General features: G+C 49.0%; 3 protein-coding genes and 1 long non-coding RNA gene across 5 annotated transcripts in view; 1 reads left to right on the top strand and 3 right to left on the bottom strand.

Moving 5' to 3' along the window:
• PSMD1 (proteasome 26S subunit, non-ATPase 1) overlaps window positions 1-10,072 on the bottom strand; it is a 71,738-nt gene extending 61,666 nt beyond the window's left edge. Inside the window, exons 1-9 of the mRNA XM_084529093.1 lie at window positions 9,961-10,072; window positions 7,914-7,957; window positions 6,840-6,913; window positions 6,424-6,593; window positions 5,251-5,456; window positions 3,702-3,845; window positions 2,656-2,882; window positions 1,507-1,567; window positions 102-230 (exon numbers count right to left, since the gene is read on the bottom strand). Coding sequence (XP_084385219.1) covers window positions 102-230; window positions 1,507-1,567; window positions 2,656-2,882; window positions 3,702-3,845; window positions 5,251-5,456; window positions 6,424-6,593; window positions 6,840-6,913; window positions 7,914-7,957; window positions 9,961-9,976 — 1,071 coding nt within the window. The 5' untranslated portion in view covers window positions 9,977-10,072. The remainder of the gene's footprint in view (window positions 1-101; window positions 231-1,506; window positions 1,568-2,655; window positions 2,883-3,701; window positions 3,846-5,250; window positions 5,457-6,423; window positions 6,594-6,839; window positions 6,914-7,913; window positions 7,958-9,960) is intronic.
• A 1,459-nt stretch (window positions 10,073-11,531) lies between these two features.
• LOC311441225 (uncharacterized protein C2orf72 homolog) lies at window positions 11,532-17,604 on the bottom strand. The gene is made up of 3 exons (XM_084529090.1): window positions 17,040-17,604; window positions 14,073-14,189; window positions 11,532-13,133 (listed from the first exon to the last, which is right to left on the bottom strand). The coding sequence occupies exons 1-3, from the start codon at window positions 17,587-17,589 to the stop codon at window positions 13,045-13,047; spliced, it is 756 nt and encodes a 251-aa protein (XP_084385216.1). The 5' UTR covers window positions 17,590-17,604; the 3' UTR covers window positions 11,532-13,044.
• A 2,642-nt stretch (window positions 17,605-20,246) lies between these two features.
• On the top strand, window positions 20,247-23,910 carry LOC311441227. Its single transcript, XR_014695848.1, has 2 exons — window positions 20,247-21,591; window positions 21,626-23,910. It is a non-coding gene; the product is annotated as an uncharacterized lncRNA (long non-coding RNA).
• RPL35A (ribosomal protein L35a) lies at window positions 23,866-27,370 on the bottom strand. Of its 2 annotated transcripts, none has more exons than XM_084529092.1 (5): window positions 27,137-27,370; window positions 26,770-26,812; window positions 25,652-25,804; window positions 24,606-24,750; window positions 23,866-23,924 (listed from the first exon to the last, which is right to left on the bottom strand). In XM_084529092.1, the coding sequence occupies exons 2-5, from the start codon at window positions 26,778-26,780 to the stop codon at window positions 23,901-23,903; spliced, it is 333 nt and encodes a 110-aa protein (XP_084385218.1). In that variant the 5' UTR covers window positions 26,781-26,812; window positions 27,137-27,370; the 3' UTR covers window positions 23,866-23,900. The 2 variants fall into 2 exon arrangements, with proteins under 2 accessions (XP_084385218.1, XP_084385217.1); XM_084529091.1 differs by having other exon boundaries at window positions 27,121-27,313.

Here is a 27,370-nt window from a genome sequence, read left to right as displayed (position 1 = left end):
TGCTAAGACAATAAGATGCTGTATTGACCACATTGCTGTTACTTTACAAATCTAAGATGAATCAGATGAATCCAAGACAACCAATTTACAAAGCCTCTTACCTTTGTGTTTTTGAGGATCATGAGGTCCGTATTGTTGTTTCGTATTAAAAACTGAAGATGTAACTCAATGGCCATTTCCCCACTTAAAATTTTAATCATTTTTGAGATCTGGTCCTTAGGCTCTGGGTTCTTTACATATAAGCAAAGAGAAAAAGAAAAGTGAGAACCTAATTAAAGCTCTGAGAAAACACAGTTCATGAAAAGCCACTCTGATACGTTCCCATCACCGCATTCCAAAATCTCACAGGTTTAGGGACCCAAGGGACATTGTTGCCCAAGCCCAAGGACTTTATTTAGAACAGCAGCTAGTAGAATTCATTCTAGGATTCTCTAACACACTCATCTTCCAGAGCCCTTCAAGAAAGACTCCCCCTTCCCCACTGTGGAACAGTTTCCACAACTTAAGTCCCAGCTGAAGTACCTTTTGAGAAGGATGTAAAGTACATTGCTGCTCTCTGGCATTACTTTAGTGGTCAGAGATCAGCCAAACATAAGTAGTTCAGCCCTTAAACTAATCCTCTCAATTATTTCTTTGTAGTTGGTATTCTGTATTGTGGAAGATTAAGCTCAAGAATGTTTCTGGCCCCAAAGATCATTTTTATGTGCTTATCCCTCAGCACAGTCAGCAATGCCAACTCAGCAGAAACTGATTCAAGACACCTTTACTACACAAAAGCACTGTTTACAGGTTCCTTGATGAGGCAAGAAAATTCACCCCTTTTGTTTTCCTCACAGAATATAACTTTAAGAAAACAATTCAGTTTGCCCTTGAGTAAAACATTATCCTTTTTAACTGATCTGCAAGAATCTCTCAAAGATTCCCAAGTCTAGTTTGCAAAAATGCAACATGGGGAAAGTGAAAAAACAGCTTGTCTTGGGTTTTATTTCCTTCTCAGGTAGCATTTCCTTTTCTCAGGATCAGAATTGCATTAGCTATGCATAAAACGGTGAAATGCAATTGCACGTGCATGTCAGAAGTGAACTTGCTTTCTTCAGTACTTGGGAAAAGAATCTGAACAAAAGGATTCCACTGAGGAAGACAGCCACCATCCGTCAAATTTCAGGCTCTTTCTTCTAGCAGTTAGTTATTTCAAAAAAAAAAAAAAAAAAAAAAAAAAAAAAAAAAAAAAAAAAAAAAGCAAAGACATAACCCAGCTCCTTCTGTTTTTTTCTCCCCTTTTCTGGGCTCAGCACTACCTGCTGAAATTACTTAATTCCTCCAGTTTTCAGTATCTCAACTGTTGGACTTTTATATTGTCAGTTACTTTGTCCTCAGAGATTGTCACCTTGCCTCCCAGCAAAACAGAAGTGAAATTACTTTTCATTAGGTGAACCAACCCAACAACTGCAGGTTCTAACACATAAGAACTATTAAGCAAGGCACGTTTTTGGAAACGACACTCACAACTTCTGCAGACTTCCCTGCACAGCTGCTTCCTGGTTTCTCTTCTGCTTCCATAGCATCACTGAAAAAGAACAGAAATGCAACCCAGTTCATCACTCAGAGCTAGCCAAGTACTGTAATTATGGCTAAACACTATTCTGAAACAGTAGTCCAGGATTTGGAGATGACAGCTGAAAATAACAGGACTTTGACAATACAAGGGCTGTCTTTCTGGAGGTCATTGCTGAGAAGCAAACTCAACAGTTCAGTTGCCAGGGGACTTGAAGACAAAGGCCTGGAAATCCCCACCCTCCAACTCCATCCAGAGAGGCAAAAAAAAGAGATGCTGGTATGGAAGGAACAGGCAGAGACAAGTGAGAAAACAGGGTCAACAAACAGGCAGCATGGGTAATTATGTCCTCACCCAAAAGCCTTGAGCTCATCACTATTAAGATGAATGCTAGAGCATTGAAACGGAAACAAAAGATGTTAAGCTGCTGTTAGCATCCTGTCCTAATGCTTCAAAGAAGGATTTATCAATTACTTTGTGCCTTGGCTTTTATTCTCTCTTCTTCTCTAGTGAAATAATGCTTGCTATATCCATATTGCTGATTTATAAGCTTTTATAATCAGTTCCTCACAACTACATAAGCTCTCACACTTAGCCAGCCTTGATCTAGGCAGCACTTTCCATCATGCATTGTCAAAGATGGTGCAGGGGTCAGGCTGCACACAGCCATGACAGCTCTGGAGCAATACTACAATATCATCTATGAACTCTTCACAGAAGCAGGCATGAGAACAGCTACAATCTGAAGCAAAACCCACAACTTTTTGCTCACACCCACTGCTTTCTTAGCCCTACCAACTTCTACGAAGACCATACAACATCAGAGCACTCCAGAGCAACTCGCACTATGGCTTAATTCATTACTGCTCATTAGCTGAGCTACTCGAGCCTCACAAGTGCACCATGCTTGCATCAACTGCACAGGAAATGCACTTTCTCAAAGAGTGGATTCTGGTAACATTCAATTTTATATTTATTTCCCTAACTTAAATGGAATAACTCAACTGCTCGTAATGGAGAGCCATACACAGAACAGGAGGCTCCACCAGAGCAGGACTGTAACTGAACAATTCTGCCTTTCCTCAAGCCAATTCCCCCACCTGTCTTTCTCTGATCCAGGGACAGTGCCAGTGTTGGTGGATCCAGGCACAGAGGCAATGGGAGTTCCGACAGTGCGGAGATTCTGGATCACAGAGGACAAGAACTGCTGGCTAGCACTTTCATACAGATCAAAGCAAATTTGGTAGGCCATGAGGAGGTTATCTTCCTTCACCAGTTTTTCCAAGATGTCGCTTACAGCCTGTGGGTCATCCAGGAATATCAGGCACTGAGGGAAAGGAAGGGAAACAGAAAAGAAAAATCAGAAGACATCATCTACTTCAGAATGAAAAAGAAACACAATGTGAGGCCACAATCCATTTTCCCTTTTGCCTGATCTGCTGCTTCTATGGAGCACCTCTTCAGAGAAAGGACCATTCCCTCTCTCTCATAGGAGATAAGAATCTTCAAAGAGTTTTCACAGGTCAGTTTAAAAGCAAGACCAAGCGTTACAAATTCAAGACGCACCATTCAAGCTTTTCTATTTATTCAGCTTTATCTTTGGAAACTGACCATGTTATCCTACTAAACACAAATTTCCAAAGCACATTAAAGTATCAGTCATTTTGTACGGTTGTCTCAGCTAAAATGCAACAGGAGTAACACTCCTAAGTCATGTGTACATCGCATCCCAATATTGTCAAATGCTTGAGAATCTGAGTAATTTGGTATCTGGTTGTTTGAATACATTCAGACAACAGCTTATAAAAAAAAAAAACAGTTGTTTTTTGGAGGAATAAATAAAATTCCAAACTGTGAAGCTGCTATCTGATCCTCCCTACAGAAGCTTAAAATAATCAGCCATCTGTGTCTCCAAACTGCCTTTGAACGTTTCACTATTAATTGATCAAGTGTACAGTATTTCCATCGCTTCTTTCATGTTGATTTCGTTAGTACATACACTTTAATTACTCAACCAGGAAAAAGTATTTCATTTAATTGAAAAAAAAAACAAACAAAAAACAACAGATCACAGATGTATTTGAATTGACATCTACAAGAACAACAACTGCTGAGTGATCTTTAAACAGCACTCTGAGAAGTTTACCTGGCACACGTTGATGAAGTCTGGTTTCTCTAGATTCATGTAGATTTTAACTAGAACTCTCAAGACTTTATTACGGAACTGTTTATTTTGCATCAGAGACATGCAGAGCTTCAAGCTGTAGGCTAGCATCCCAGGAACATCATTCTGAAACAAAAGTCAGAGATATGAAGTTTAGGTTTGGATTGACAAGAAAGGATTTAGAGATTGAGATAAAGCTACCTTCTTTCCATTTTAAAAAGCAGAGAAGACACACACACATAAAACTTCACACTTTCCCTTTTCAGAAAAATCTCTGCAGAAGACCCATCTTTAGAAAAGCTTATATACTGGTATATTGCAATGTAAAGAAAAAAAATACTACCAGAAAAGTATGGGAAAAATATACAATTCAGCAGTTAAATTGAGTCTTTAATTTAGATCTAAAATACGCAAAAGATTAATTCAAAAGTTTGATACTTATTTCCCCCTCTTCGCCTTTCCTGTTTGCTTTCCTGATGAAATTCACTGCATTAACATAAAATGTCAGCAAACCAAACTGTGAATCAAGAAAATATCTCCAACACATCTGTTTCTTGCTGGAGACTGAGAAACAGATTTCATTACTAGACTTCAGAATGGCAGTTTCTGAAGTGATTTGTAATAGGCAATGAAGTTAGTAAATGTATAGCACAGTAAAGGGAACAAGGAAAGCAAGACAAATGCCCGATGATTATCACTCCCAAATACAGAAATAGGAGACATCCAAGAATACTGGAAAGCTCTAAATTATACTTTTTAGTTTAAAGGATTTGCTTGTTCTGGTATACAACTGAGATTGCAGCACAACAAGATGAGACATACTCACAGAATTACTGCAAATGACTACATGCATGTTTCTCTTAATGCTATGTCTTGGTAAAACGATTTATCTTAAACCCTCAGCGAGACACGTTAAACAGACTGTACTGCCCTGCAGCCAGGGTGGACTAAGTTTGCACACGGCCATTTTCTAAGAATTAGAGCACCTCACCCAGCAACTGGATATTATTTATTATCATGCTGGTTTTTTTTTAATTATTATTATTAACCTGCCATACATAAATCACTTACCTATCCCTAAAGATCCCTTCTACTGAATCACAGCAGATGACAGGCACAACAAAATACAAGTTCTTCTTACGTTAGGCCAGACCTACAGTCTGCTTAGCCCAGTATCACCTCTGCTAGTAGCTGACAGGGAATACCTAAAGCAAACATCCAGGCTTTCTGGGAATTTTCCCTCAGCAGCTTGCAGCTCCAGCAGTTTTTTTTAAGCCAGTGGTCTCTTTATAATTGATTAATGATAGTCTTGAGCAGCTTTGTCTTCCATGAACATGTTGAAGTGAACCCCCTGCCCCAACTCACTCCCCTTCACAAGAACTGCATAAACTCTTCCCCCAGCTTTCATCTCTGATCTTGCCCACACAAAACAGTTCAAGTTCCAAAGCAACACAGATCTTGCACTTCGCTTCTGGATCCATGCCTGGAAAAGCCTAGCTGTATGTATGCACATCCTGTCTCTTGCACGTACCGATTCAAGGATTGTTTTCTCAAAGATGTCCAGCCTGCGCGTCTCGAGTGCAATGCCAATTGCCTGCTTGTACTTGTGGTCATCCAAGCATCGCTGGAACATTTTGTTCACTATCCCTTCTAGCCTTTCATCGACAGGTTTCTTCTCCCCCTCCGGCAGCTCCGCGTTCTCCACACACTGCTTGGTATAGTGGTCGATACATTTTGCTGAAAAGACATTAAAAAAAATGTAGGGGAACAGATGTCAGCTTCTGAGATGTTTGCAATTTTCACATAGGTTGGAAAACAGAGACCAGTGGGGGGTCTACCTAAAATTCAATCCTAGCCAGCATATCAATTTATTCTAAACTAGGTAACCTGGTGCTCACCATGCTGGTCTTTTTATCTGAAAGGCGTGTGCGTACACGCATTCAACCAGCGAAACACAATGTATAGGAAACTGCATGAAGATGAGGCACAAGAGCTATTTGTGCAATCAAAGACACAAATGTTAGTGGAAGATGCTTACCTCTCCTAAGAAACTCTCATTTTAGCACTGAAACCAATAAGTTATTTTTAAAATGGAGCCAAGGACATGTTCTTTGTTCAAACAGCAGGATATTTTAAATAAATGCACAAACAGCAGTAGGAGGCTTCCCAGATCCATTTTAAGCATTAGCTGGGGAGACTGAAAGCCAGCCCTTGTCCATCAAAACCTCTCAAGGGCAACTGATACAAGTGGTCAATACTTTAAAAAAAAAAACAACTTTTACCTTATGCATGACCTGCTATTTTGTTTAAGGGGGGAGCAATAAAATTGTACCCCTCAGGTGTGCAGCTAGTTTTATTAGCTGATTACTTCCAAGGTTAGGCTGACATTAACAACGACATCAGAACACAAATGAGAGAAGGGAAAACATACAAGCAAAGCAATTTTGGGGTGAAGAACTTGCAGTGAGATAACAGCTAAGAATAGGAAAAGATTGCCAGAACTCCCAAATGAGTACTATAAAAAAATCCCAAAGCAGATGGGAAACAACGCAAAAATAAAATGGATAAATGTAGCTGCAGCATTAGTTTGAATGAAAATAAGAGGAAGAGGAATATGGAGAAAAGCAGCTAAAGAAGTGAAATCTCTAAATTGCAGAAGTTTTGGCAACACAAGAGCTTTTCTTTTACAGAAGCAGTTGCTTACCAATGATCGTCTCCACATATTCCGAGTTGTCATTGACGTTGAAGAGGTCACCTGCTCCCAGGGCATAGTTCAGCGATTCCTCAAAAGCTCCCAGGTGGTAAAACACTTTGGAAGCAACTAAAGCAGCAAACTGCCGGCTCCGGAAGCCCTCATCTTCATAGAGAACTTCACTGAAAAGAAGAGAGGGAAGAATATTAACTCTGTGCCCAGTTCTCTTTAAGGCCACATAACAACTTGACTGAACTTTCATCTTTGGGACCACAGCACCAAGCCCACATCCACTTCAATTAGGGCTTTCCAGGAAGTATGAGGCTAAATTCTATATTCACCAGTCTCAAGCAAGGAAAACTGCATCCATTTATATCTCATATTGTTTTAAAATAGCACACCCTGCAGTAGTGAGTGTTTTCTCTTACATTTTGTCCACTGACTCGGAGATTTCTGCCCAGAAGTCATTGACAACAGCATTCAGCTTGTGAAGAGCAAACTCCTACATGGAAAAAAAAAGTCATATTACGTTAAAAAAAATGCATTTATTACCTTACCTTGATAAAAATGATATGTGAACTAAGACTAATATGATAAGAACTGACCCACTTAAATATCACATTCTATTTGAAAAGATCTTTGTAAACATTCACTCATCTTTGTAACTCCTTTGCAAAGGGCTGCTCTAAGGCAGAGAGCCCTGATGCCCCTTCCCATGGTCTCTTTGTGATGACAAATTGGCTAAAAATGACTGACAGCTGAAATTCCTAAAAATATAAAGTTTTCAAAGCATTTTTGGCAACCTCATTGCGGCACACAGAACTCTGGCTGTGGTCTACACCAGCCATCACCGTTAATTTGGACACTGCGCTTTGGCAGCTGAACGATGTCCAGACTAGAATCAGCCCACCTGCAATCAGCTCGGAGCAAAAGCAGGGCTTATTCAGACCTACCGCCACCTATAACTGTTTCCAAGTGAAATATTCAGGGGATTGCCAATATTGTAAGATGGATCTCCCCCTTCTAAAATCAGTACATCACCACTTTGGGTGTTCAGTGTTGTCCTATGGATTCGTACACTGTGGATAGCAGAGCTCTGATTGCTGTTCCTGTCTGCTACCACCGTGGTTTTATTTCCAGAGAAAACTAGATGTGATTATTGTTTTACACGTCTCCAGCTGTGCTACAAATTTGATATTATTCAGCTCTGAATTTTACATAGTCAGAACACAGCCTCTGGCACGCGTGTGAGTAACCAATTCCCATTACCATCCGAGTACTGGGAGCTTCGGCAAAGCTCCAGGTTGCTCCATGTTCAGAAGAAGGAAGTCTGCCATCTGTTACCACGTTATTTAAGCCTTTTCTTTCAGCTTTCAGGCTGGATATGATTTGTTGCTGTCCAACCGTTACAGTTACTGAGATCCAATCACTTCTGATTGGCACATAAAGCTCTCAGCACAATGCATTTGCCATTATTTGTTCCCAGACATAATCAAGGTTACCTTGAGCTGTGGCTCTTCTTCATCCAGAAGGGAGATAATTCCAGCTGCAAAACAAGATCACAGTCAGTTTGGGACTCTGCTTTAAAGGTGAACATCTCATTTAGCTCAAAAACAAAAGAAGATGAAAGAAGGCTGTCTCCGGAATACTGGTTTAAAATTCTCAATATTAAAATTCAAAGGCCAGATCCACGTTTATATTAAAAATGAATATAAAAGCTCGGAATTTGTGATTGGAAAGGTACGCTCTCTAAAAAGAGGATCCTTCTTAGAGGAAAAGGTATGAGATAGGAAGTCTGAGAACCTGGATTTTACTTCCAGCTCCATCACTAGTTTGCTGCCTGTTTACTAGCAAGTCACTTCCACTTCACCTGAAGGGCATGAAGATCATTTTAAAACATCTGATTTTTTTTTCTGCTAGGAAAACATGCCTCATACCTTAGACAAGACATCGTATCTCTCAGCTTTACCAAGGTTCCTGATGCTGTCCCAGAACATTTGTACAAACGGCTACAGAAACATGGTTTCACTGACACAACAAGAGAAGCCCAAAATGCTTGAAGAGCAGTTACAGGTGGTTCACTGTCAGACTACAAGGATGCAACTGAAAAGGTGGACAGAGGATGTGCCCAAAATTCAACAGAACTCCCTGCTTTTAATGTTCTACTTGTTACATAAATTGATAACCTTTTTAAATCTGCAGGAGGCATCAAGTTACAAAGGCCAGAAAGCCTACTGAAGGGCTGAGTCGGGCTTTCACGAGATTTTGACAAAAAATCAGGGAAGAGAGGGAGGAACCTGAGGGGGAGGGATCTAAAAAGAGGGCACGGAACAAAACTAAAACATACAACACAGGAAGGAAGCAGAGTAGTAGGGTCAATCCAGGTGAAACCTGATCAGAATATCACACGGCTGACCTAGGAGGCACAGAACCAAGCTTCACACTGAGACATGTAAGCAAGAATGTCTCCTGGCAGACCCGAGGCAATCCTTCCCTCCGCTTGGCACCGCCACGCCTGAGTGCTGTGTCCTGCACCAGGAGCCCTGTTTTGGGAGCTAGGCACAAACCGGGGCGTTGAGCAACACGAGCAAAGAGGTCCAGGGCTCAGAGCTTGGGACACTTGTGTGGGGAGGGCTGTAACTGTTCAGTCTACTGACACCTTTAAAACAAGCACAGCTCACATATGAGTAAGCTGGGTGTCAGCAGGAAGAGAACAATCTGATCGCTGTCAGATACGAACAGGAGCTGTAGGACCAAGGTTTATTTGGAGCTGTACAGGCTGAAGTGCAATGATAAGAAAAGTTTTCTGACAGAAATAAAGTTACTCATTTTGCCTACGGATGTTGTGGAATCCCCATTACCAGATTTTTTTTAAAAAAACAAGGTACACAAACATCCCTCAGCAAGGAGCACTGAGGTGGCCCCACGCCAGGCAGCACCCCTCCTTCCTGTGGTTTTCTGCTACTCTGCTCCAAGTATACGTTTTGTTTTTACAAGCTCCTGCATTTTTGGTAAAAGCAATCTTACTGCTCTTCAACACACCACTTCCACTTTAATAGGCCTTTAAAACTAATTCCTGCTTCTACTCAATTAAAAACCTAAAACACAAAACAAAGGGCTCGGAAAGAGAAAGCTCCGTGCAGACCATTCCCCTCTGCACCGCTTCCCTCGCAAACCAGGGCTCGGCCACACACCGATTTCCATCCTGAGCACCCTCAGAAACCCTTTTTATATTTTCTTACACTCCGAAAGACCCCAGCGGGCCCAGAAGCAGCGCTTAACACCCCCCCCCGCCCCCTTTCCCTGGGCCCTCTGGTCTCCCTCTCCCCCCACAAGGCCTCTGTGGGGTCAGGACCCCCCCCTGAAGACCTCACCCCGCGGCTCCCCGGCCTCATTTCCCCCCGGAGGCCACGCTCGGTGCTTACAGAGCTCCCCGTGCTGCTCCCCCCCCCCCATAACCCCAACCAGCGGCCCCCCCGCGGCCTTCCGGCGGCGCCCGGTGCCGGCCCTGACTCAGCGAAACCCCGGCGGGCGGCGCGGCCCCCTCACCGGCCGAGGTGATCATGGTGGCGGCCCGCGGACGGAGGTGGCGCCCAGCTCCGCCCCGCCTCGCCTCGCCCGGCCCCGCTGCGGCAACTACGGCGCTGCCCCCCCCCCGCCGCTCCGCCGCCGCCGCCGCTCCGCCGCCTCTGATGCCCGGCCCGGAAGTGCCGCCGAGGTCCCCTTCCGGCAGGGCCCCTGTGGTTGTCGGGAGGGGGTGGCCGCGCAGAGCGCCTGATGAGAAAGGGGAGCGGGCAGGCGTGGGGAGGGCAGCCCTGCACGCTCATGGCGGCGACCGGGGGCCTCGCGCCTCATGGGGGGGAGGGGGTCCTGCCCCCGCTCTCCCCTCAGCCCTGCCCCGCTCTTGCCCAGCCGTTCCCCGATAATTCCTCCATAATTCCCCCAAAATTTCCCAAATCCCCTTCCCAACGATCCCCCCCATCCTTCCCCCGATCCCTTTTTTCAGTTCTTTCCCAATAATTCCCCAAATCCCCTTTCCTAATCCTTTCCCAAGTCCTCCCCCCAGTCTTTCCCCGATAATTCCCCCAATAATTCCCCCAGTCCTTCCCATCTTCTTCCCCCAATCCGTCCCCAGTAATTCCCCAAACCCCCTTCTCCCAATTCTTCCCTCCCATCCTTCCCCCAATCTTTTCGCACCCATTCTTCCTTCAGTCCCCTTCCCCAATCCTCCCCCAATAATTCCCGAATCCCCTTCCCCCATAATTCTCCCAATTCTTCCCCCCGTCTTTCCCCCAAAATTACCCAAATCCCCTTCCCCCAAGCCTTCCGCCAGTCCTCTTGCCACCCATCCTTTCTTCAGTCCCCTTCCCCGATCCTTCCCTAATAATTCCCCCAGTCCTTCCCCTCCGTCCTTCCCCCAACCTTCTTCCCCAAATCCCCATCCCCAACAATTACCCCCAATCCTTCCCCCCATCCTTCCCCAATAATTACTCAAATCCCCATCCCCAATAATTAACCCAATCTTTCTCCCCATCCTTCCGCAGTAATTCCCCAAATCCCCTTCCTCCAATCCCCATCCCACCCATCCTTCCCCCAGTCCTCTTCCCCAACCCTTCCCCAATAATTACCCAAATCCCCTTCCCCATCCCTCCCCCAGCAGCCCTATTTCCCACACCACTCCTGAGCCCCAGCCCAGGACCCTGTGTGGGCAGGTCAGGCTGCTGGGGCTGTCCTACAGAAATCCACCTTGGCAGCGGTGTCCAAATGGGCAGCGTTGGTTTTCTGCCAAATAGGAAAAAATATTTTCTGCTGGGCTTGAATTCCTCTGAGAAACCTATGGCTGTGGTGAAAGTTATTAAGGAGAAGTACCAGAGCTCAACCCATGGTGCAGGAGAGGGCCAGCTCTGCTCCTCGTAGGCAGCTGCTGTTCCTTGCCTCCAACCTTCCCCACTACAAAGAAGCAAGCAACCCGCCTCAGCTGGTCTGGGTTCCATACACTGGGGTCACTTCTATTCCCTCCTAACACTCGTTTTATTTAAATGTAGAGAAACATCATTGAATCCGTGTATAACATGATTTTAAAGACAACACTATAGGAAACGAGCACTTTGTAATTCAGAAATGAAACGTCTTTATTCGTTACAGCAAACACTTAGAATAACAGAGCCCTTAAATTATGAAATCAATTAAACCTGTAAAATTTAATGCAGCACCATCATGTACCCACTTAACGCAGGAAAAAAAAATAAAAAGTTGCTTCACTCCTCAGCCAAAGGAAAAGAAATACTTGGGGTCAGATACATTCCCACTCACACCTCTCTAAATCACTCGCACTTCATCAGTTTCAATGGAAATTTCAGTGCGAAATGTGCAATGATTTACCTATAAATTACCAGCAAATAAATCCATTGGATTTGTAACACTGAGGTTTAACTGCAGATCTGTAGTGGGTCGCTTCTTCATTGGTACATTCCGGGTGGCAAAGGCCAAATACTGCAAGAAAACAAAGATTTTCCACTCCCAGCCCAAAGGGCAGAGCAGCACCATCACAAAGGGCAACGACTCTAACCCCAGCGTTACCGTCGTCACCCTGGTGAGGTAGGCAAGGCGTCACCATCCCCATCCTGCTGGTGGGGAGACTGAGGCACGGAAAGACTGCAGACGGTCATGAGTCGGGTAACAAACCCAGCCCCTGCTTTGGGGAAGAGCTAGAGAAAATCCCAAGGCACGCTGCTGGAGGGGAGTGCTGGCTGGTGCCGGCAGTACCGCAGGTGCTCTGCTGCCACTGGGAAAAAGAAGTGAGAAAGAAGACAGACGGACACCCAGGGAGGACACACTGCCGCCATCCAGCAGGGAACAGGGAGGCAGGATGTGAGGGGCTGAAGCTTCTGGCCTGAGCAGGGTGAAATCCAAAGGGACAGCCAGGAGCAAACAGAGCCCAGCAGCTTGTGCCGAAAGCAAACCAAGACCCGTTTTCTGTGGCATTAAAATAAGCATGAAACAGGTATTTCACCATTATACATTCCCCGTAAACCAAGGACTTGCAATTTTGTTGCTCCACAGACTACGGGTAGCCTTTTGGAACTGCTTAAACATTTCTTCACATGGCTTATCTACATCTAAGCCTTTTCAGCTGGCCAAGGCCTCATATTTAGTCCCACCGCAGTCTCCATGCCACTGTGTTGTCTTTTCCTTTTTTTTTTTTTTCTTGATCAGAGAGAGGACAGGAACTTCAAAACAGTGATAAAGCACGAAAACAAGGCAGCAGGCTCTGTTTGCCTGGGAGGCCAGCCCTGCTCTAAATTAGCAAGCATTCCCCTTTCTTCATGCAGATTGACACCCAAAGTCCCCACGTCACCTCGCCCAGGGTCCATTCCCAAAGGGCTTCTCCAAAGCCCAGTGTCCACCAGCAGCAGGCACCCCAAGGCAGCAGGGCGCAGGGCACGGGGTGGCTCTGGCATGGACCTCGGAGGCTGTTGGCAGCCGTGGAAGACCCTGGTGAATTCCAGCATCTCCTGGGAGCGGTGGGCTCTGCGAGGAGAGGCTGAGCAGGCACACAGCAGCTCCTCCTCCTGCTGCTCCACACCAGCCAGGCAGGACCGGGACAGGGATCGCGCCGGATGCCCCGCAGCTCTAGGTGCCCGTGCCTCCAGCAGCTTCTTCGTAGTTTCCATTAGGAGACAGGCTGGTCAGAGCCACTTCCTGGGGGTCCTGCTGGTCACCTGCAAAGAGCAAAGAGAGGTCAAGGGAGAGCTGGGTGGGAAACCCTTCCTTGTGCAAGCTGCAACTTAAACCAACACGGAAATAAAGCATAGGCATGAAGCAATTGCTGTATTCTCACAACCTAAGCACAGCTGTTGTTTGTTTTATTCATAATGGATTCTCATTTTGTTTTGCAAACTCAGCATCACTTCACCAAGCAGAGGTGACCCATGAGCAAAGGAGCAGCATCCCTGCAGACAGCCCCACGGACTCCTGCAGACTCAGCAACCTCAAAGTGCTCTGTGCAGGTATCAGGCTTCGCCTGCCTGGCATCGACTGCAAGACCAGGCACATCAATTTTCTGAGCCGCTGTCTTCCCCTAGAGGAGCTGGCTCAGAGCTGCACAAATTGGCCATTTTAGTTGTTTTCTCAGACCCTCGTGTTTTTTACAGAGGACCCCCTTGCTCACACACTCCATGCAGCAGCATGGATCTCTGCACCACGCCTGGACAATTTCCTTTGACTCAGTGAGCCCAGGGCTGGCTGCCCTCTTGCTCATCCCCGCCAGCCCCAAAACCAAGTGGTTTGGGAGCACTGCTCTCAGCAGTATTTGCAGAAAACATCATGTAAGATTGGGGTGATGCTTCCAATTCACTGTGTGGATGCAGAGCAGTCGTGTCATCAGGATCTCCTGCAAAACGCAGCTGAGCCCAGCAGTGCAGGGACATAGCTGGGCACCCAGCGTGGCGTTATTTAGACAAGTGAAAGGCCCGAAGACACAGCTGCCAGGTATCTTTAGGTTCTGGCCAAACCTGAGCCAGGGAAGAGATGTCTGGAACTGGAAATGGCCTCAGGAGGCCACCAGCAAGGGGTGTGGGCATGAGGATCACCAGGGAGTCAGTGGGGAACCTCCAGCAGTCACAGCAGGAGTACAAGGCCCTCGCGGGAGCTGGGCATACCTTCATGAACGTTGTTTGCATCTTTCGATACGTGGCCTTTTCTCCGGCTCCTCCGGCTCCAAGAAGTGCATGGCAGGAAGGCAGGCAGCCTCCACCTCTCCCTCTCCTTCTCCTCTTCTGGACAAACCAGAGAAGACCAGTTCAGGACAGTGCTGCGTCAGCGCCGTGCTCCCCCCACCTCCCAACTCACCCCCTCCAGAAGCAAAACCAGGGCCCTCCTTGCCAAAAAGCACAGGGCAGCTCCTGGAAATCTTCATCCCAGGCTTCCAGTGCCTGGAAATTTGTCCCCACTGTGCCACAGGGCTGCCAGAACCCACCCTGAGGGCTCGTTTACCCCAGCAGACGCTGTTTTGGATGGGGCAGGCACTGGTGGCCCAGGAAGAGAAACCTGGCAGGGGCTCAGCCAGCTCACGTGGTGGTCCTGAGGACTAAAACACCTAAAGCACTCCTTCAGGAGGAAGTTTTTTTTTATATTACCACACGGCTTCTGCCATCTCGACCTACTGACTGCTCCCCCCTTTATTCAGCAACCTTACAGGGAGCAGGGGCCTGCAGGACACCAAAAAACTAAAGCTGTAATGCCTGCAAGGTGCAGAGTGCATGTGGCCTCCATCCACATACAGCATTTATTCTGGAGGACAATGAAGGTCACAGCTCACAAGCTGCTGGAGTGTTTCACTATAACATGAAGGCTTGCAAACACTACAACAATTTTGCACGGTCTCCAAGAGCAGCAGCTCAGCATCCCCATTGAAATGCCTCACAGCCTTTCACCTCCTAATCAGATCTTATCTCCCGGTGACAAATGATAAACCGTTTCAGCGTCCTTCGTCTTATCACACCATTGCAACACCAAAAGCTTTACATTAGCCGCTGTTTCCTAGCCCTAGCCGTCCACAAACCAAAACCTGCAGCCACAAACACATCCCCTCCTCACAGACCTTGGGGGCTCTGCACACTCTGGGGCACCTGGCTCGTTTCTGCTGAGACCCGAGGCACGTGAGCCCCGTTGTTGCTCCCATCCCAGCTCCACCATACAATGAGAAGAGCCTGGGACCTTCCCAGCAAGGGGCTCAGCTCCAGGGTGGCTTTCCTGGGCAAGGCAGTGATGTGCTGGGTGAGGAAGGGGCACTGAGGCTGGTCTGAAATAAAAAGGGCACAAGCACACGGACACAGCCTTACAAGTTACACCACTGGCAACAAACGTGGATGCTCTGTGTTCCTCCCAGTATGCTTATTCAGATGCAAGAGCAACTTTTGTCAGCTTAGCACAAGCCCCTTTCAAAACTGAGAAGGGAAAATTCAAAGCTGAGAAGGGAACTGTGACAAGCTCAGCCCCCACTGATGACATCTTTCCGTGGCACCCCTAGAACCTGCTTTGCAGGGCGCTCCACACCCCCAGGCCCATATTTCACACATTCCTCCCTCACACTACACTAAACATATCATTCTCCTTGGGGAAGGCCACAGGGTGACGGAGCCCAGGCCACACTGAAGCAAATTCTCCTCCATGTGGCTGGCACTGCCACATCCCCAGCTCTCCGGAGTGGCACAGCAGGAGCCACGTGGAGATTTCGGTACGTAGGGCTCACAGGGGCATGAACAGAAGCCGACCCTGCAGCTGAGGAGCATCCTCATCACAAACGCAGGCCATGGCACACTTACATGACTAAGAGCACTGTCAGAGGTGAATTAAAGCTGAGTCCTCCTACCCACAACACGTACAAAGCACACACAAACAGGCTGCTGGCAGCGCCTGCTCAGGCTTTCTGCTCCTCTTTCTCCACCGCTCTCCAACCCCACTGCTGCACGGAGCACAAATCCACAGCTACTCACAAAGATGTGAGCTCTGAGGCAAGCGCCAGCACGGTGCAAAGATGGAAAAAGGTGACAGGCAGGGATGGTTTTCTGCCTCTGCAGCTGCTGTCCCACCAGAGCAGAACTGGAGGGAGCACTGGCATCTGGGAGATCACCAGAAGGAATTCTTGCAGTGGGAACAATGTGAGGAAAGAGAAAGCCGGCAGGAGGAGAGAAGATGGAAAGGGGAACAAGCCTGACTCAGCACAAAGGGTTGGCAGAAGACAGCCCCACACCCTCCAGGGGGATGCAGCAGGTCCCAGGGGGATGCAGTGGGACCCCTCAGGGGCAGGGCCCAGAAAGAGCAGAACGCTGGAGCACCAGGACATGAAGTGGAGCAAGAGAAAAGTGGGAAAAATGAAAAGAAGGAAGAAGAAAGGGGAACAGCCCAAGACAAGCAGTGTCTAAGATTAACGTGAGTCTGTATTTTTTTTTATGTGGCTGCCATGGGGCAGAGCCTGCCCAGCTGCCCAGCGCCCTGTGCCTGCGCACAACCACGCCTCGCCTCTCGCCTCAAGGTCCCGGTGACACCCAGCTTTCATCCTGCCAGCCTCACGGTGCTCACAGTGGCCACCAACAGCGTGTGGTTTTACACCCAAACACTTTCTTGTTCCATCTCATTCCGTGAAGCCGACACAAGCACTTTCCTCCTGCAGGACCTGAGACATGGGCAGCACCCCAAGCCCCCATCCCCTGGATGTAAGCACGGTGTGCCACCGTGTCACAGCCGCCACCTGCCACATCCCTGCCACCCAAGCGCTGCCTTCTGTGCTTCCCAAGCTGCCAGGGCTGGGATCCCCACCAGGAAGGGGCAGATCCCATCGGGAAGGCTCAGACCCCACCAGCATGAAGCCGATCCCTTTGGGAACAGCCAGATCTCCCCGGAGAGGGGCAGATCTCCCCGCAATGCCGCAGCTCCTGTGGCGGAGAGCCAGGTCCAACTGAGGAGGGCCTGATCCCACCGGCCAACAGAGCAAATCCCATTGAGAAGCAGCACTTCTCCTTGGGATGGCATCCCTTAGGGGTGGAACAGACCCCGATGGGAAGCACCACACGGCACCCTGACCCACCCGGGCGGGATGCCCACCCTGTGCCCTGTACCCCCGGTACCTGCGGGGTGCTGCAGGGCTGCTCGCAGAGCTCGGCAGGCTGCGGCACGGCACTCTCGGAGAGCTGCGGGACTCCCGGGGCTGTAACGAGCCCCCTGCACGGTTCCCGGGGCCGGGAAGTGGCGGCGGAGGGTGGCGTCCAGCACCGCCGCATCCTCCCCGTCCCCCCCGGGCAGGAGGACACCGACGACGGCGGCGGGCGGCGACCCCGAGGGGAGGCGACCCCGCACGTCCCGCACCACCTCCCGCAGCCGTGCTCGGTTCCCTCGGCCCCTCGCCGCCCCTCCTCGGCACAGCACCAGCAGCAGCCCCGCCGACAGCGCCCGCCGCCCTCCTTCACCCCGGGACCGGCACCGGGAACGGGACGGGCAGCCCGGGGTCGGTGCCGGTAGCGGAGGAGCTTCGTCTCCCAGCAAATCTCGGGCGAACGAAGCCAAGGTGGAAGCCACCGGGGCTCCCTCGGCCACCTCGGCCACCAGCAGCACCGCCCGCCGCCCGCCCGCCCGCTCCACCAGCGCCCGCAGCTCCCGCAGCTCCTCCGCAGCCTCCATCCTCTGCAGCCTCTTCCCCAGCCTCCGCAGCCTCCTCCCCAACCTCCCCAACCTCCGTGGAGCCCGGCCCGCAGCAATGCACCGCCCCCCCCCCCGGCCCGCCTCCCGGCCCCGCAGCTCCGCAAGGGGCTGGCCCCATAGCGACCCTGATAGATGAGGGGGTGACTGCACGCCCCACGCGTGTAATGCGCCCCCCGGGGCGGTGGTGGGGTGGCCTCCGTGGGCACCTTGGGCTGTAGCCCACAGCTGGCTGTGCTATAACCCCGATAACACCACGCCGTGGGGAACGGTCAGCACCCCATACCCATACCCACCCCACAGCTCGCAGGTTCGCCAATTCATGCACGAGCACAAAGCCCCAGAAACACCCCAAAGCCGAGCTGCGACCCCACCCCACATGCTGCACCTCGGGGTCCCTTCCCACGCATTCCCCTTTTGCTCCCCGTCTGCAAACACTGCATCCCCCCTGTAGCACAAAACACAGCCCCTGAGCCCCACCGGCCCTGGGACACGTCCCATGGGAGCACGGGATGCTTGCGGGGGTAAGTGCGGGGCTGTAATTAGGGTTTCAGTGCTGGCACATGTTTAACAGCCCCAGCACAGGGAAGAGGCCACGAGTTGGCACGCCTGTAGGTGAACCAGGAAGCTCCGACCTGCAGCACACATGGTGAACGCTTTCCCTATTCCACATCAGAAGCGGGTCCCAGACTCCACAAAAGTATTTAATAGCTCCCCATTTAATGGGGAAGGAAGGGCTTGGAGGTGCCAGCAGCAGGCAGCTGCCCTTGCAGAGCACCTCTGTGGGGCATGGAGGCCCCAGAGCATCGAGGATGGAAGCAGAGCAGAAATTCATGCACCACCCAGCCACCTGGGGTCTGTGCTTCCCAAAAAGCCACCTTGCCCGCTCCCTGCCTGTCCCCTTGGCCACCAGCAGCTCCTCAGGCACAGCTGAGGTGGGGCAGCTCAGGGATGTTGCTCTGTGCCACCAGTTTTAAGCCAGGAAAAAGCGTGCTCCAGCTACAAAAGGTTTAGGAAACGCTGCCCCACACCAGCACCATGGGGCTGGACAGCCTGGGCAAGGGTTTCAGAGAGACTTTCTGCCCTAACTCTTAGTAAAAGTAACTTACTCATTGACTAGTGCTGATAACCAGGTTGGGGGAGATAAACCAGGGGGATTAGGCTCCTCTGCCAAAGATCAGGGTCTGTTGCAAGAGGCTACACTCCCGCACCAGCATGGGGATCCTGAGAGCAGATGTCAGCGTGCCAGGGCTACAGTCGGACACGGTTCAACACCCAGGTCTGGCTTTAACGTTGCCCAGGTTTTGCATTTACGAGGATCTCCTCTCATCTGGTCAGAATCCTGCTCATGGCCCTGCATTTTATCTGGGGGAGAAGAGCCCTGGGTGCAGTCAGCAACAGGAGCTCTGCCAGGAGCAGCAGCAGGGGCACCAGGAAGGTGCAGGTCCCCAGCAGCCCACAGCCCTGGGGTTTTTCTGTTCACACCTTCCCCTCTTACAGAATTTTGGGTATGGAGCTCATACCAGGAGTTCTCCAGACACCAGCCACAAGCAGAAGGTCTCCAGGGAGGGATTTGTACAGCAAGACGTCTGAAGAGCTCCTCCCTGCAAGCACCAAGCCAAGGAAAGGCTCCTGCTTTGGCAAGCTGGACCAGGGGAAACCCAGACCTGTTTGCTCTGAGGATGTGGGACGCTCCCTGCAAACCAGCCCCACGGCACGTTAAAATTGCACGCCAGCCTGCCAAAACACTGCTGGCACAGCCTGCAGCGTGGCAGAGCCAGCGACACCCCACCTGATGCGCCAAGACCACCACAGCATCGGTCTCGCAAGGCTCTTCTCAACCAGTGCCATGCCAGTGGCTCACACAGAGACCCCAAAATACCTCGGGAAGGGGGCTTTCGGCAGGTCTCTCCCTGGGTGATGAATTTTTTTCTTGTGGGGAGGGTACAGGAAAAACCACAGGGCTCTTCCCAGCTGAGCCCAGAACAAGCACTGCTGGCTATTTCTCCTCGGTGGCCCTGACGTTTAAACTGCCAGCACAGTCACCCAAAAACTAATATTTGGGAACGGATGGAGCTGTTCTTTGTGGCCTCTGCAATTGTATGGTTAATTTTGGGTACACATCTACCATTGCCAGAGGGGGCTGGTTGGAAAGGTGAATGTCACCCACAATACCCAAACAACCGCGTTTACATTTCCTTACTCATTAACAGAGGCGAGATCTTACAGCAAATACACCTTTATCTCCCCTTGTGTTACTTAAAGAGATAGAGCTCACGCGGGTCAGAGGCAGCCGTCAGCTCAGCACTATTGGCAGTCCCCAGCAAAGCGACTTCAGAGCTCTGGCAGGCAGCCGAGCAGAAAGCCAGATGTGTTTACAAGGCCCGACACTCTGCCCTTTGCCTTCAGACAGCAATCTGACAGAAAGGCTTGTAGGAAATCTCTACAGCTTGCCCTAAATGAGGCAGGGCAATTGCACCTCTTATATATGCCCATGCCTGTTCAGGGCAAACACATCATTTCTTCATTTTGGACTTCAAAAGGGGAAGAGAGGATGCTTTGTCCAGAGAAATAGATATACCCTTTATATTAGGAGTGCCTCAACGTCTAAGCAAGACCAAAGATCTGTGGGATTAGGCCCCTTAGGAGATGCATTTACCATGATTTACCTCTCATCTAAAGAGAGCAGAGAGAGGACAGGAAAAAGGCTTCTTATCTTTCCTTTCTATTTACGTGTACCCCAAGCAGGTTTCCAGCCCAAAGATTTCCCAACCCCACTTTGCCATCAGTTGTTTGGTGAAGCTTCTCCCATCACCAGTTTCTTCCGATACAGACAAAATCCTGGTTTTTGTTTGCTTGTTTTGGTTTTTGCTTAGGGTCAAGTGATACCTGGGCCCTGCCAGAGCCAAGGAAGAAATTACCACCATGCCACTGTCCCTGTGCTCCCAGCCTCGAAACCTAGTGGCCATGGGTTTGATGACAGGACCTGAGCCACGAAGGACAGGTCCATCAGCTCCCCAGGCTGGAGTTGTTCCAATGGGCAGAGTGGGATGTTTTGGAGCTGCCTGCTTTTACTCCATTGAGCCCTGAAAGGGGCCACAGGTAGCCAGCTGGCAAGGTTCCCTCCTGGCACCCTACCTGATTGCCCCAACACACGTTTGGACTTTGTCCTGGCACGTAGGCACGATGCATTGGATCAGTAAGGAGCAGGGCTACCAAAGTTTTCTTTCAGAAAGAGGCAAAGCTTGGTTTGAATGCCATTTTGATGAAGATCTTCTTTCGGAGGTGGCAATCAGATGCTCACACACCAGGAGCCCACAGGACAGATGACCCCTGCTGCTTGCAGTGTGTGATGCCAGCTGAGCAGAGCAGGTCGCTCTCTCTGCCTTGGGAAGAGACCTGCAGCCCTCACCAGATTTATCAGCCTGGTGCTTCACAGCTTCTGTCCCACGAGCAGCGCTTGGCAGTGCCACGCATCGCCACACAAAGTGCCTGGATATGGCAGGAACGTGCTGACAGGAGACACTTGAGTGACACACAAATTGTGCCTGAAATTGGGTGGCTAGCCAGCTTTTGGATGTTTCAGCAGATAGTAGAGGCACAGGATTCCATCATGGTTACGTGCTTTAAGGATGCTCTAACGTGCTGATGAGGAGTCTTTTGAAGCCAAACTTTCTACAGTGACAAACCGCCTGCAGCACACATAAAGCATCTTGTGTTGACTCGAGGGAGGTAATTTCTGCTTTAGCTTGAACCAAAACAGAAAGTGGACACTAAAAAAAGGTGGGGCTTTATCTCAAGATGCCTGATTGCTCACGGAAGGACTCTTCCACAACACACAAATCAGGTCAAGTGTGTTACAATTACATCCAAACAACCAGACAAGGTCATTTTCCTCCCTATCTTTTAAAGTTTTTTTTTTTTTTTCCACAGAACCAAAACCTCATCCAAGAGGCTGCAAAGTACCAGCATGGTAGAGTAAAGGTAGAGTAAAGGTAAGGGTACAGGTAGAGTAAAGGTATGCATTTAAAGTCCCAACACAGAAAAGCAGAACTAGCAATGGTGCCTTGTCGTGCCCAAAAAAGGATGGGATGTGAGTTGAGCTATTATATGGGCCATTGTTTTTAAAGACAAAAATTATCTACTGCTTCCACAGTGACACCGATTCGAGACCACTCATCCCAGTAACTCAACTGGGCCTTGCTCTTCTGGAAAAGCACGGTCTGAGCTCTCACACCTGGGTTTCTTTCACTGTGCCAGTGCTGGGACAGTCTGAAGCCCAGAGGCAGCTCTGTGAGTCCTGCTCTGACTCACTCCCTGCTTGCAGCTGAACCAGCCCAGCAGGCTTCCAGGGGACATCGCTTGCTCCAATCTCATTTCATGCAAAGCAGAAAGTCAGTGATTTTTGGCAGGAGATTCCTGAGGGAGGTTGTTCAGCTTTGATGCAGCAAAATCAGGGTTTTGGAGCAGGATGGCATGAGGCTGTGGGAGCAGTGTCCCCTTGTGGCAGCAGGCAGCTGAGACATCCTCAGGATCCTGCCTTGCCCTTCCCTGCAGGCTGCACACAGAGATGTGCTCAGTGTCTGTCCTTCCTTGGGACATGATTTTAATTCCCACATCACACTGCTTGTGAAGCCCAGCTCATCCTCCCTCCCGTATTGGAACCTGGTCACAAAGCATCACATTGGCCTCCCCTGCTCCTCAGGACGGATCGCCACCAGCACAGCTGGCACACAGGGGAGGTTCCTCACCTTCCCGAGGGTCTCACTGCATGAACTGCTTCAAAGTGGTGGCTTGCCACTGCATAAAAATCAGATGTGGCCAAATCGCCTCCTTTCCTTCCTCCTTCACCCTCTCCATCTGCTGTAGTTTGGTACACTAACTGTGCCAAATGGATCCTGGACAAAATCCAGCAGTGGGGGCTGTCACGTTGGCATCTCCATCACCTGCAACTGCTACGTACAACCAAACACTGGTTTTGGCAGGGCCAGATGAATGCTGGACTTGAGTTCTGACACAAAGATTAACTCAGTGGCAGCACTCAATTACCTTCTCTTCAGCAGAAGCCAAACACCCAGCAGGGACCAGTCTGACCCACACGCTGTCACAATCTGATTTGCCTGTTAGTTTTCTCCTCATACCTCTGGTACAGCCCCAACCTGGAAATTCAGTTTATGTTCCACCTGCCCTTCTTTGAATCCTACATGTACAACTTGGTATTTCTAAGAATAAAGCCCTGCTTGACCCAAGTACCCCCTAAGCTGCCCAGTTTCCCTCCATCCATGTAAAAGCTACACGTGTTCTCATAACCTCAAAGCAAAGACAAAACTGTTTTTAGTGCTTGAAGCATATCTAGAGAAATAATTTATAAACCAGATGACAGGAGCCAGCTTCAAACAATTTGAATTTCACAAACAAAGTAATTTACCCAATAACGTATTCTATCTATATCTCCTTCAGAAGGGAAGGCTATTTATGAAACACCGACCCGCCACATAAAAGCAGCAGGGCCAAGGAAGCTCACTCGTGAGGTGGGAAAAAAGAAGACACTGGCGTGAGGGTTAGGGCAGTGACTCACTTGCCTCAGCAGCCAGAGATGCTTTCCTGGTGTCTGAACTGCTGTGATGCATCAGCAGCCGTCACCCTCCTGTACTGAGGGGTCATTTTGGGAATAAAAGAAGACTACGACATCAGCAGTAGCCATGCCAACCTGCAGCTGCCTGAAACCTCCCTTAAAATTACCCATTTTTTTTGAGACGTACCAAGAAACTCAGACTTCTAAGTATCCTTCAATCTGTTTTCACTGCCTTTTTGATCAATAAACGTTAAAGAAATCATGAAAGTAACAGGGGATCCTGATTTAAAGATCCTTCCCATCCCACGTACTCTTTGTGGTAAGGCTGGGAAGGAAACCAGCAGGTATAAGAGGTTTCCCTCTAACTGGGAGGCAAGGAAATACTTCTCCCGTTCTTTCTCCTGTAGAAAACTTGCGTGCACAGTCTGAGGTTGTAAACATTTATTGCTCAGCCCTGAAAATCGGTCGTTCTACGATGGAGGCAATGACAGGTCACAGTAAGGGCTGCCAGTTATTTGCCTTTAGAATGCAGTCTGCTGTACAAGTGCCTTGCATGGGTCAAATCTCCATCTGAGGATCTAGTCTGGAGCCACTACATCACTGTGCTGTACACTCTGATATGCCACTGAAGAACAATAAAATCCCTCAAAGTAGGTGAAGATAAAAATAGGAATGTACAAAAATGAAACAGACTCTGCATTTTATTTCCAATAAAAATTTAGATCCTAGACGGGTACAGCATCTGTAAAACACAAGAAAAGAATCACATTAGATACCTTGTTAGGGGACTGATTTTAAACAAGCTTCTCTTCAACTGCTATAAAAGCAACTCCCCCATTTACACAAGAGGTACAGGCTCCCCCACAGCTGTCAGCTCTCCAGCTCACTGAGAGGAAGAGGCTTCACGTGTCTGGTTTCATGATTTAACCATGCTGCTCCTACTGTGCTTTTTCTAAGGCACAGGAGAAAGACAAATGAAGAATCAACATCCCCCTCTAATGATTCTCTGGGCAAAATCACTAGGAAGATAATTGCCCCTCAGTTAAAAACATTTGGGAGGTAGGAGAAAAAAAATGATGCCACAGTTCCCTTGCCATTGGATAGGAACTGGGGCAGAAAAGCAGAAAAATTACGTATACAAGATGCAAGGAAAAGAAATAAAAATATATTTACAAGGCAGCTGAAGAGTCCAGGAACTTTAAGAGCCTTTGGAGGCAGCCTGAACAAGCACACAAAACCCTTCACAACACAACGAATCCTCTCAGCAAAAGCAGCCAGCAATAAACCTCTCCTAGCTTCACAAGGAATACACAACAGCAACAGAACAAAATCGGAGTTCAGGCTTTCCCTCACAGTCAAGGGGATTAAAATGCACCCCAAAAGCTGCCAATGAATGCCTCGTTGCTGAACCAGAACTACTCACCACTCGGATTCTGTGTCCAATGGCCTTGGCAGGGAGGTTGGAACGGAACTTGGCACGAACCATGCCGCTGTTCCCATGGGCACGGGTTACCTTCCCCCAGATCACTCGTGTCCTGTTGGGCTTGCCACCAGGGGTTGCGGTGTTGCTGAGGAAACAGAAAAGATTCTGAGCACACAAATTGCACCGTGCCTTCCAAATGGGGTAAGTGCTGCAGCTGGTAGATTGTCACAAGCTCCAAAGAAGTATTAACAAACCATAAAGCTTAATAGGGAAAACATCGTTATTAAGATCTAACTGAGAACTCCTCGATTTCTATTCTGAAGAAAACATCTTTTTTTCTAAAATTTCTCCAGAAACACCACACGCATGAGCCTAAGGCACTGGGACCAGCCACAACTACTTTAGAAGAAAACCCACGTTATCTTCAAAATGATGCTGGTCACACAAACAGCCTGATAAGTTTTATTCAAGACAATTCTCAACTCCTGTATCTCAACAATTATGCTCAAAGAAAAAAAAAAAAAATAAGTGGAAGGCAATAAGCAACCACTCTGAAGACCTCCACCAATGCTAGCACAGCAGAAGTGCTCTGACATGGACATGCAAAAGCCAGGATAAACTTCTCCAACCTTCACAAAATATTCTGCCATTAAATATCCCAATAACAGTGTTCAACACAAGTTCATCGCACCTCTATTTGCTCTATCAACCTGCCTTCAGTTTTTGCCAGACCCAAGCAAAGGTTGCTTTTCTTCCCGTTTGCCCTTTAATACATCCTTTGTAACAGTGACTGATTATTATACATTAAGTTCATGATCTGAATGATGGACACATAGGTCAACTAATTAAAAAACAACAAAGAACTTCAAACTTAAGAACAAACAAGGAAACTGCTCTAAACAATACTGTATGGACATTGTTTGCAAGCTGAGCTCCTTCTCTTTTTGCTCTATCTAAAGATACCCAAGTAGACCGCTCACACCCCAGCATTTGCAAAACCTGGCATAGAAGTTGACAGATTTAGTTTAGCAGTAAAAATGACTTACTTTTTTGCTTTGTACACATAGGCACACCTCTTGCCCAAGTAGAACTCTGTCTCCTGGCGAGCATAGACACCTTCAATTTTCAGAAGGGCGGTGTGCTCCCGCTGGTTTCGGAGGCCACGTTTGTAGCCAGCAAAAATGGCCTTGGACCACAACCTGAAGACGTTAAAAATGTACAAATTAACTCAGTCCAAAACATTAAAGATAAAGCCAAACAACGTGCTGGTTCAGAAAAAACTATTTCCACACCAATAGAAATTTAACTGAGGAAAAAAACAGTTCTACCAATTCTACCAATTACTGCAAGTCTTTACATTCAAGGAAGAGAAAAGCTAAGTAACTGGGACAATAGTCTACGCACGTATACCACATACATTGACTTTCTTGTGCTGCAGTCAAACATGAGCTGCTGCAGCAGGAAGTATCAGCAGCAATTCATTTGCAGCCTCAAACTGCAGTTTATGCAGACAGGCAGAAATAGAGGCCTACAACTCAGTGCACGTGTGCTGGACAACTGACACAAACTCAACAATTCTCTATGACAAAAACTTGTTTGTGTTATATGCTTAAAGCAATGAGATAGCTTGTTCCACAAAACATGACCGTGTCACAACTGTATACAGCAACCATAATACGATGGTATTAAGGTAAATAATCCAGTTCTATCTTCTACACAAAATAAACTGCACATAAATATTAAAACAAAACCCTAAGATTCAGTTTTAATCCCTCCACTATCTGTGAACACAATGCTCCCTGTATCTATAGAAGAATACATCAGGGCTACAGAACCTCCATTAATCAATGAAGCACTAAGATCAATACCAAGACTACTCCAACTAATATTAACACTCAACAATCTACTGACAGGCGTGGGACAAAACAAACAGCTACAACCAGTTCAAGGCAAGGATTTCAGAAAACGCAGACCCAATTGTGGCGGTCTGACAGACACCCAGGATACTCAGGTGTACCGGCTAGAGGAGCTGCCCTGGAAAACCAGGGCAGGTACAAAGGACAGCCCACTGCCTGCAGCTTTAGCCAAACACTCGCAAAAGCCCCATTTTTAGCAGAACCTGCCAAAATCACGCCGTAACCGCAGCGTGGGGCGGCTCACTCACCTCCCGCTCATGGTGTCCTCCTGCAGCCCTGGTCCCGGCAGGCCTAGAACGACACACACACACCCCGTCAGCCTCCCCCGGCCCTGCCCGGCCGCCACCTCCGCCCCCGGAACCTGCCCCTGCCTCACAGCGGGGGTGCGGGGGGACCCCTCGGCCGCCTCCCGGCACCGGCCGCTCCAGGCCTCAGGCGGCCTCCCGACACCATCCGCCGCGCATCGGCGCCATCCCGCCCGCTCCTCGCCCCGCACGGCGCCAGACGGAACGCCCCGGGGGCCCCGCACCCGCCGGCAGCCCGATGGCGGGGGCAACCCCCCCCTAACCCCGGCCCGGTGCCGCCGCGGCCCCGCTCACCCCTATGGCTGCGCACCAAGATGGCGGCGAAAGGGAGAACCCCGCGCGCTGCCTGCCGGGATACGCGCCGCGAAGGCCCCCACCGGCGGGCGGCCCCAATAGAGCCTGAGTGAAAAAAATAAATAGAAGCGGCCCCAACAACGCGCGGACACCGGCCCCGGGTCTCCGTGTGTCCGGTTTGGCGTCCGCTTTATTTTAAGGGGGGGGGCTAGCGGAGGGGAGTCGCTATACCCGTTGTTCAGGCACTCCT

The sequence above is a fragment of the Aythya ferina genome (genome assembly GCF_964211825.1).
Source record: "Aythya ferina genome assembly, chromosome: 9".
Lineage (NCBI taxonomy): Eukaryota > Metazoa > Chordata > Aves > Anseriformes > Anatidae > Aythya > Aythya ferina.
Note: the sequence above shows the minus strand (reverse complement) of the source record. Positions and strands in the feature narration are given on the sequence as shown.